Genomic DNA, 10,124 nt, shown 5'->3' with positions numbered 1-10,124 from the left:
TGCCTGTCCCTGCCCGTCCCGTCCCGGCACTCCGCGCTCCGCCGCCCCGGTGTCCCTCCCCGCTCCCGGGACGTTATCCCGCTCTTCATCCCTCGGAGATGATGATGATGAGCCCCGGGAGCAGGGGCTGGCAGAGCGGCCTTGCTCCTGATTTATTGTAATTGCGCCGGTTGTGAAAGCTCTCCAGTTCTCAAGTGTTTATCTCGCAAATTATCTTTCCTTTAATTGCTCGTAAGAAGTTTGACGTGTGCGGTTGGGTCCGTGACCTCCTCCGCTGTTCAGAGTTTCAAAAAGTGACTCTGCTAACAAGCAAGTGTTGCTGGATCGGGCTTTCTGTCTGCTGGAAGATGATTACTTGGAGAGGAAAATGTTTTGACTCTAAATTATTCTGCACAAATCTGACTTTTCTTTAAAATAAAAGTTTGGCCAGCTTGTATCAGTAGGGTGTTTTGGAGCAGGGAGGATTCAAAGCAGGGAAACAGCTGGATTGATTTACAACATAATAATTTCTCATCTGTTACGGTCTTAAACATGCAGATGCTTGGTATTTACTTTTTTCTGAACTTTTTCTGACTCTTGACGATGCATAGTTAATCCCAGTGAATCCACTTGAAGGTGAGTCTGTTTGACAGGAACCGTGGTAAACTCCTAATTGTGTCATTTTGCTTTCGTCTCTGAGCATCCTGGCTGCAGGACCTTACCACCTACAATCGCAGTGGGTTTTTTAAAAGACTGATGACAAACCCCTGTAATCTTGTCCTGTTTGGTTCTTCTTTTTGTCCTGTTTTCTTAGAGCAAGCAGTGACCCCTGTCACCCAAACAGGGTGGGAATAAGCAATGCTTTGAGTATCAACTAAGGGGGTGATGCTTGGGGGAACAGGGAGGGGGGAAGTGAAATATCATTTCCTGTGACTGAGTTTGGGGTGAACCGATGATGCAAGCTTGGACTCACTCTCCTGTTGCTTTGCTGAGCCAAAGAGGTGACAGCTTTGCGATGATGGTGTTCGAGGCACAGGGAAGGAAGAGCTGCCGTCTTGCAGGCACCGTTCAGTTTGGCTGGCTTCACTGGTGTGAGAGGAGAGAGTCCCGCCGTCCAGGTGGACAGCGGTTTTGGGAGGGGATAAAGTAAACCAGGCTGACTTTGGAACACAGGTGTTGTCAGAAATGCTGGCAGTCCTAAGGCCATTAAATATCATCTGCTTTGTCCTAAAAGACTAGCAGTTAAGAAGGAAAGAAAGGTAATTTGCTGTACCAGTAAATACCAACTAATTAAATAGTTCAGTATGGGTACTAGTGGCTGTATGGGTCATAAAGAAGTGGAGTATAATGTTTTGAAGTAATGTGATTTCTTTTTTTTATGTTGACTTTGAAAAACTTGTGAATTCGAATGCCAGACTGTAATCTTTCTTCCTGTGGAGAAATTCTAGGTTGTCTTGTGCAGGCAGATTTGGGAAGCTAGTGATCTCCTACAGTAAACCTGAAGGTGCTTTCTCACCTTTATATACAAAACAATGATCTTAGAAGTAGAATATTCTGGATAGGAGGTTTTTTTTCCCCATTAGCTTGCAGAGAAGTGACCAGTTTATATCCCTGAGTAGTATGAAGAGCTTCACTAGGAGTGCTGTAGGTATCCCTCCTGCTTCCAGGGAAATCTGATGCAATGCACAGCTTGACACCTGCAATTTAAGTACACTCAGTGGGCCACAGCAGCATCTTAAATAGCTTGGCAGAGAGCTTCCAGGAAAGCTTTGTCCAGAAGAAAGCAGAAATTTCACTATGGTGTGTGTCTGGTTATTAATCTTGCTGTAACTTCAGGTTTTCATACTGCAATAACCTCTCGATGCTTTGGGCAAAAGTGCTTTAGTGACTTGCTGCGAATATGCTGCTCTGGCGTTTCTGACTGTAGGCTGGAGGGGCAAGAATTCAACTCTGATGTGGCTTCTTATTGTCCCTCAATCTTGCCCTCTGCACCGGTGGATGCTCTGGGGAAGTCTCAATGCTCTCATCCTTAATTAGATACCCTAAATTAGGAGCGAAAGTCCCTTGTTTGCTGAGGGGTGCTGGGACGACATGGGTGCTTCTAGGGCTCTTCAGAGCATCTGTAAGAGAATAAATAAATAGCTCAAGTAGATAGTGTAAATATTCCTCCCGCTTCCTTTTTCTTTAAATAGCACCTGTTGCATGCTGCAGCGTAAGAGCTTGCTGCACCGACTCTGTAATAGATCTTCCGGGGCAGACAGAGAGGGGGGCTGAACACAGAAAGGGAGAAGAGTGCGGAGACAAATGCAGTGATTCAGGATGTCCTCATGGATTGGTATGAGGAAGTAGTACTTGCTCTAGAAGTTAAGTCCCAATAAGCAGCACAGATTTGAAAGGGAGGATGGATGGCTCATCCATCACTGCAACCATGAAACAGCTGCGCTGTCTCCTTGCCAGGGGCTTAAAAAAACAAAAACAAAACTCAAATGAGCTTGGGGGGGGAAAAAAAAAAAAGGCTCCTGGACCTCCATTATTTTGTGGACATGGTGTGTCTGGTGACTGGTGAGTGAGAACTAAACATGACATGAACCAGTCTCAGTGTGGTGACACGTTGTTTTGACAGAAAGCAAAGCGACAGGTTTTACTGGGTGATGGTGGTTGCTATTAAGTAATGTGAGCGTGTATTTTGAAATCTGCTTGACTTTTGAGTCATCCTTCATTATAAGGCTTAATGCGTACAGGTTCTTGTGCTTGATGTATCTGTCTCATGGCATCGCTCTTGCCTGTGGGATGTAATTGGCTTTCAGAAGATAATTTCAGAGTCCACCCTGTTTTTTTGTTTGAACAGCATGAATGTTTGAACAAAATGAGTGTTAAGGCTTTTTTCTCTGGCAGAAATTCACAGCCGCAGCGGTGCTGGGATCACTTGCAACAGCAGTTTCACTGCACGCATTCAGAGTTTTGCCCCTGGTGTCTTCCTTCTGTTTGAACGCTCAAGCTTCAGGGTGGAATTTGCCAATGTAAGACCTGCAAAACCTTCGCAGCTTGTTTTGATGTCTTGAGTAGGAACAAGCGATGTGTGAGGGGGTTTTTTTTTTGCCCTTTTGCTGAGGGATAGGCTTTACACTCTTTAATTTTACTTATTCACTGCTTGCACATAAACAGACCTCTGTGTTTTCTGTTGAGTGGCATCATGCGCATGCTGTGGTGAGAAGTGATTTTTGTGGACCAGATGTGGATTTACAGTCAGCTTGAAATATCCCACTGCAAGTTAGGTTTCCTGAATGTGTTAAGTACTACTGAATTTGAGGGCAAGAGACTAAAGGTCAGCAACTTGTCCCTCTTTTCTCCTCATCTGTGTTCTTGATGTGGCTTTCAAGATTATTCAAAAGCACATGTTTGTAGGCACTATTGTTATTAAATATGACTTTTGGTTCTGAGCTTCCTCATGTAACCTCTATCAAGTGGGTCACACTGACACAATAATGAGTCACGTCAACAGTAAATGCAAACCAGATGGGTTTTTTCCCCTCTTACACATGGCTTCTTGTTACTTTCTAAGTGCTGACTTCAATTTAAACCCTGCTCAGCACCTGAATATATCTTTTAGGGTGGGGAACTGTGTATTTGGAGGTTTCTATTGAGAAACCAGAGGTTGATGTCATTACTTGCACTATACCAAAATATGTTCTTTGCCACAGCTTTCCTGTTTAACCTCAGGCGAGTCACTTAATCCTTTTTAATTATTTTTTTCACCTTAGTTCATCTGCCTGCGAGTAGGAACGTTGTAAAGCTTCTCTAAAGAACTGCAAAGCAGACCCATGAGCTGTGTTGAAGGGTCTCATTTTGGGTGGTGCTCTGCAGGCGCCGCAAAAAAGATGCTTATGTTTGGGAACAAGGTACCCAAAGTGTAGGAGGAGAAACGAGCTTGGTGGTGAAGTGAGTTGCTCATGCTCGCGTAATAGGCTTGTGACAGGCCAGGGACTGGGACCAAAGGATTTTTGCCAAATGGCCCAAATGCTGTAGCCAATAAACTAGGCTTCCTGCTATTTTATCTTTTTTTCTTTTCACTGGAGTGCCTGCAGCATGCAGTGCTGTATTGGTGCTTTGGGTCAAGAACCTGTGGGGCTGGTCCATGGTCAGTGACAGGCAGCAAGAGTTGTTTAGACCTGTCCTCACTTTAGGCTATGGGCAAGCAAGTCATGGGGCTTTACTAGTCATCCTGCTTCAGCATGGCAGTGTGCTCGTGTCACTAGCAGTGGGTCCGGGGATCCCCGTGTTCCTCTCCTGTCCCATCTCTGTGATCACCAGCTCTCAAAGTGGCTGGTGGGGTGTTAATTTTTTGCCATGGTGCTGGGTAAGGACACAGTGATAATAACCAGCCACGTGTCTTTTTTTTGCTGAACACCCGTAGCTTTGTGTCTGCTCGCAGTCCAGCGGAGTAAAGTGATAAACTGAGCTTAAACCTCCTGTTGGGGAGAAGTAGGGGAACAGGTACATGTACCAAAGCAAGCAGAGTAGTTCAGTGCTTCCCCAGCTATGAGTGGAGAGTGTAGTGGATTTTTTTTCCTCCCAGTTTGGAGACTGGGGCTGCCCAGCTGGGGCAGAGGGTATCAGTAGCACCCAGAGCATCCCTTTGCTCCAGTTCACAGGGTGAGGTTGGCATTGCTCCCAGTTTCAGATCCATTGGGAAAATAGACTTGGAAGGGGAACAAAGTACTCGGCAAAAGGCGGAGTCCAGTCTGCGAGGTTGGAGAACGTGCTGGTTTAAGCCACCAGGAAGGGAGTTCAAGTGTACGTGTTCCACTTAGTATGCGCCAAGTCATTGCCACAGCTCAGCTGATGGGCAGTAACTGAGGCTGTAGTAATTTAGTTGCTTTTGATCATGTCCTTATATCCTATTTAATTCTGAAGTCAATTACTAGTGGTTTGACATTTTCTTTTGGAAGATGATTTAAAATTGTCCCATAATATTAAGGTTGCGATCTTGCAAGAGACAAGCACTTCTGACTACTGCTGTGTTTGGTGATGTGGGTCTTTGAAGGTTTGAGGTTATGACGGTCATGTTACTAGCTCTGTCATTTCTCTAACTTTCTCTTTCTGCCCCCAGTGGCTTAACTCACGAGTCTCACAGGAAGGATGTTGAACAGGTCTACCTCCGCTGTTCGGAAGGGTCCATAGAGTGGATGTATCCCACGGGAGCACTCATTGTCAACCTGCGACCCAACACTTCACCTGCCTCTTACAAACACTTGACTGTTTGCATAAAGCCCTTCAAGGACTCTGCAGGAGCAAATATTTATTTGGAAAAAACTGGAGAACTGAAACTCTTGGTCCGAGATGGAGATCGCAGGCCTGGTAAAGTCTACTGCTTCGGCTACGATCAGGGGGGTCTGTTTGTCGAGGCCACTCCTCAGCAGGACATTAGCAGGAAGATTACGGGCTTCCAGTACGAATTGATGAACAAGGCGATAGCATCTGATTTGCACACAGTTTCTGGTGAGTTGGGGGATATTGGTCGTATTTCCACGTTCTGTATTGGATGCGTAACAGATGGCAGAGTGAGTGAGTGGGAAAGTGGTCGAGTCTGAATTTCATGGGCTTTTAAGGACATGTTTTATACACAGGCTATTGCTGAAGAATATTTTTTTTTCTGGGTTTTTATTATTGTTGTTGTTGTTGTTTGGGAGCTGGTAGCATCGGCTGAAGTCCAAAGGATTCATTAGGGGCTGCACTGCGAGCAGGCGTGGGGTGGATCACAGGAGCTGGCTCTACCCTGCAGTGAACTCCAGTGCAAACTGGGCTTCCTTGCTCTAACAGTTTTCTAACTACCTTTTTACTCACTTTTAAAGACCTTACTGCATGTTTTGAATTATAAACATTTAAACAAGGAGGAACTCCTTTTCCGTTATTTTTTTTTTCCCTCTGCCACTACTGCTACTTGCTGACCTAATTATTGCCTTTTTTTTTTTTTTTTTTTTTTTTGAAACAAGGAAAATGGTGTGGTCCTTCCTGAGCTCTGCTTGTTGCGCACTCTGGAGCATTACAGTGCTGTGGCAGGGCTCTTCAACATTGTGAAAATACCTTTACAGTGCTGATGTTGCCTTCTCTCTCAACAATTACAAGAAGCAAGTTTTGTAGGGAGGAGTTTTACCCCAAGGAAAAGCTTGTAGGGAGGGGGAGCGGACAAACCAAAGGAGCTTACAAGCCTGTAAAGTCTGGTACTAAATAGCAAGCGAAATACCATTTGGGAGCAATAGCTCTAGGTGTAACCTAATTGTACTCATCAAGTAGACAGTTTGACATGAAGAAAAACTAGCCTTTGTGGAGGGTGACAGGAGGGAAGGGGAAATTTTCTGTAGGTAGGTGGTATCTGGTTCATGCATCTCCTGCATTCAGAATGGCCTCTAGCTTTTAGCCCCAAAACTGAGGAGGGGAGATTTGCAGAACAGCCTAGGACATCTAGGGTAATTTGTCCCAAACGACTAGGGAGGTTTCAAGGTTTAGGTATTTCAAGTGGGATGGCCATGGCGGCATGGTTTTGAAATGATGGGGAGCGAAGGCAGCCCCCGAGCTGGGGGGAAGAGTCCTCACAGCACGCTCAGATTACTTGGCCCAGGGTAAAACCCGATGTAAAGTGAGCCCGAGACGCCGTATGTAGGCTGCCTAAATTCTGCGGTGGTGATGCCATAGGCTTTGAGATGCTACTTGATAAGCGGCGGTGTGGCTAATTAAACTGCAGCTGTATCTTCTCGGCATTGCATCCCTCATCCTTTTTTGGGATAAGTGATTGCAGAACTCCAGTCCCTTCCTCTCCCCTCCCCTGGCTCCCTTCCCCAACAGGACTCTATATATTTGTGCGTACTTGCTGCCCTGCTAACGTTTAGATGCTGGCACACCAATTCAGATGTGGATTTTTTTTTGTGTACAGATCTTAGCTGGACTGAGATGAACAGTTCTTAACTCAGCAAGGGTTAAGGCGGTGGTTGGCTGAGGGCTAATGCAATAACCCCAATAACTGACAGATGGCGTGTTTGCCATTAAAACAAAAAAACCCTATAAACACAAAATATTCAAATATTTCAGTTGCCTTCTTTACTCTTGCTGTGTATGCAACTTGTAGCTTAATATCGAGGGTTCTGCGTTTTAAGCAGACTTCTCTGCTTCTGCAAGTGCTGCAGAAGGAGGGCATCTGCTGCAGGGCTGTTTTCCGAGTGAGATCGTTTCTGCAAAGATGAATATGGTGTGCAGAATGTTAGCTATGTAGCAAAATTCCATCGCAGAAGACATTAAATACATTGTTTAATCAGTTATTTGGAGAATGTTCCCAGATTGCTTTGATGGGCTGTGAGGATGGAGACACAGGCAGACTGGTGATAAGTCACTTAAACTTACCAAGAAAAGTCTGATACTTCTTCCCCCCCCATAAAAAGTTGAAATTGCTTTTGCGTATAGGTAAAATAATATGTGAGAAACCCTGCTCGTCACTGCTGGCTTTAGTTTGCACACAGATACAGGTTCTGCCGAGCTTTGCTGAAATCAGGACTCGCTGCTGGCTGACTTACCGTCACGAGCCAGCTCCAACTGCTGGGTTTTCAGAACGAAGTGCTCTTCCTTCCACATAAAATCTTGGAGGTTTTTAAAGCTGATGGGAGTTTTCTTCTGAGACTTTCGGAAGTCAAATGAGGACTGAATCCAATTACAGCTTTCTTCTTTGATAGGCATATTAAATCACTTTTTCTGCGCCTGCTGTATTTTCAGCTGTAACAGACGCTGGTGGAATTGCAGTGCTGTCTTATAAAACAATGCGGTAGGCTATCTGCTTCGCGCTCCAAGTGTCTTGTTTGGACAGAAGAAGCTTTTTAATAGTTCATCAGCAGAGCCTTCAGGGCAAGCTAGGGATCTCTATTGTATTTTAAATTATTTCTCTTGCCTTTTTTTGGATCCCCAGACTCTGGGGAGGGGCGGCGGGGGGTGAAAACACGATGGAAATGCCATACATGACTCTTTCCACTACTCAGTCAGATGAGCACTTTTATTCTCCTATAAATATCTATATGTCTGGGGAAACTGCCAAATAGCTGCCTTGTGAGGCTTCTATAGAGCAATATATTTGGGGCTCTTTGCAGTTCGTGCACCTCCTTTCTACGGTCGCTGCATCTAGCTTTTCTGCGAAACCTCCAAATAAATGCCCTTTGCTGAGCTGTTCATTTGGAAGAGAAGTTTACAGTCCATTGACTGAAGTCACTGGTGGCTTCTTCATCGGAGAGGAGCCTCAAGCCAGAGGCAAGGGCTGACCTTACAGGAGCTGAAAGCTGGATTTTAGGTTCTGCCTTTCTCTCCAAGCATGCTCTGTCCCTTGGTCTCAAACGTAGCTCAGGGCGTTTTGGCTGTTGCACACTGGAAAAACGAGCGTGCTCGTCTCTTAGTTGCAGTTTGACGGCGTTCAGCAGAGCTGGCGGGAGGTGTGAAGAGATGACAAAGCCGTGAGATGCTGTTGCAGACGGGGGGCTGAGCGGTGCTGGCAGAGCCGGGCAGAGGAGGCTCAGGCGCTTCCTGGTCTGGCTTAGTGCTGCAGCGCTGCATCCGATGGCAAGGGAGCGAAAATCACAGATATTGCAGGATTTTCTTACGACTGTGAAGTGGGGGAGATGACTCTCATAAAAGCCCCAGGTGTGGGGCTCGGTACTCCAGCCCTTTCCTTATGCACTAACTGCTTGCTAACAACTTCTCTCCGCTTTCCCCAAACGATGTGTTTGTTTCCTGGTGATAATTATTGTACTCTGCCCTTGAGTTTACTCTCTCTTCCTAGCCTGGCATCCCAGCTCTGATTAAAGAGTATAAGTCATCTGTTTAATACTTTAATGACCTGTTGTGTCCTCAGAGCCTTGACATTGCAGGGGTGCATCAACAAATCAGCAACGCTTGGCAGGGTGCCTGTGGTTTAATTAGAAAACCTCAAGTTTTATTAGTTGACAGTCATTCTTTCCCACTTAATCAGAGCCTAGCAAATAATTCAGTAGAAAACATACACAGGTTCTGAACTGGCCTTTCCCTTTTCTCGGGAAAGTTGGATGACACAGTGCAGTATTACAATTTTCCGCATTTTGGGGGTTTTAACCCTTTTCTTGGCTCTGTGGCTGCCTTATCCCACTCTCTTAAGGCTTCTCTAGCTATAGGAAGTATTTGTAGTTTACGGATGGGTTTCAGTTCAGATTGCTGAAATTTGGTGTGGGGTGGTTTTTACTGTGATAGTAACCAGGGAAAAAGCACTTTCCTTAGGCTGGGAAGAGGAGCAAAGGCCACCATGCTCCAGTGCTTGTCACTGTGTTATGTGAGTAGTCCCTGAGAAGGGTCACCTTGACCATTCAGATAGCGTGATGGGTGCGTTCTCCTCGTGATACCCAAAGTGCTGGGTGACCGAAAGTCCTTTTGATTTCAGATTAGGTTTTGCATTGGACCCCTATGCAATTCCCATCCACGCTGATGGTCCATTAACTTCAGCTCAGGCTTGCAGTCAGGCTCTGGAGCCTTGGTGTTTGCCCAACTGGAGAACTGAGGCACAGTGACATTTTGGCTCAAGGCCATCTGAGAAGCAGCAGAACTTGTTTAGGTTGTTGGATTCTGTTGATTGTAATCTTTTCTGCTTGTGCTGGAAGAAAATACTCTGGGTCTCAGCTATACTGGCAGGTGGACGGAGGTTTTGGCAAAATATTGTTTGGCCATATAGTTCCTAGATGTTTTCTGAAGGTGTTGACCCACATGAGCTTCTCAGCTATAGTGGACCATGTGCCTGGTCTGGGTTTGCCTTGTGCCACAGCAAGACGTTTGGATGAAATTCCCGTGGAAAATGTGAAGGTCCTCTGAGACTAGTTTGCTTTTTAAGTTCCTTAGCTTCTGCTCAACTTGTCCGAAACAAGGAGCTGTAGGTCTGACCAAATGTTTTGAAGAGGAAGGTCAATCCTTTCCCCCCCTCTCGCCAAAGGACCTTTATTTTGTTACCTAAAGCCAAGGGTGTCGCATCCAGGCTCAGGTTCCAGCTTTACGTAAGCTGGGTAGTTTGTTTTTCCCATTGCACGCTCACGGGGATGTCTGTAATTTGCTTGTTAGAGCTCAGGAGGTAAATTGAAAGCCCTTTCATTACC

The 10,124-nt window shown here is 45.6% G+C and overlaps 1 protein-coding gene across 1 annotated transcript; it reads left to right on the top strand.

Moving 5' to 3' along the window:
- Positions 1–5,089: 5,089 nt before the first annotated feature.
- On the top strand, positions 5,090–5,478 carry LOC104467744 (meteorin-like protein; the record flags this gene model as incomplete). Its single annotated transcript, XM_010081634.1, has 1 exon — positions 5,090–5,478. A coding segment is annotated over one exon (389 nt), but the record flags the coding sequence as incomplete, so codon positions are not given.
- Positions 5,479–10,124: the final 4,646 nt, after the last annotated feature.

The sequence above is a fragment of the Pterocles gutturalis genome, unplaced genomic scaffold, assembly GCF_000699245.1.
Source record: "Pterocles gutturalis isolate BGI_N339 unplaced genomic scaffold, ASM69924v1 scaffold39394, whole genome shotgun sequence".
Classification (NCBI taxonomy): Eukaryota; Metazoa; Chordata; class Aves; order Pterocliformes; family Pteroclidae; genus Pterocles; species Pterocles gutturalis.
Note: the sequence above shows the minus strand (reverse complement) of the source record. Positions and strands in the feature narration are given on the sequence as shown.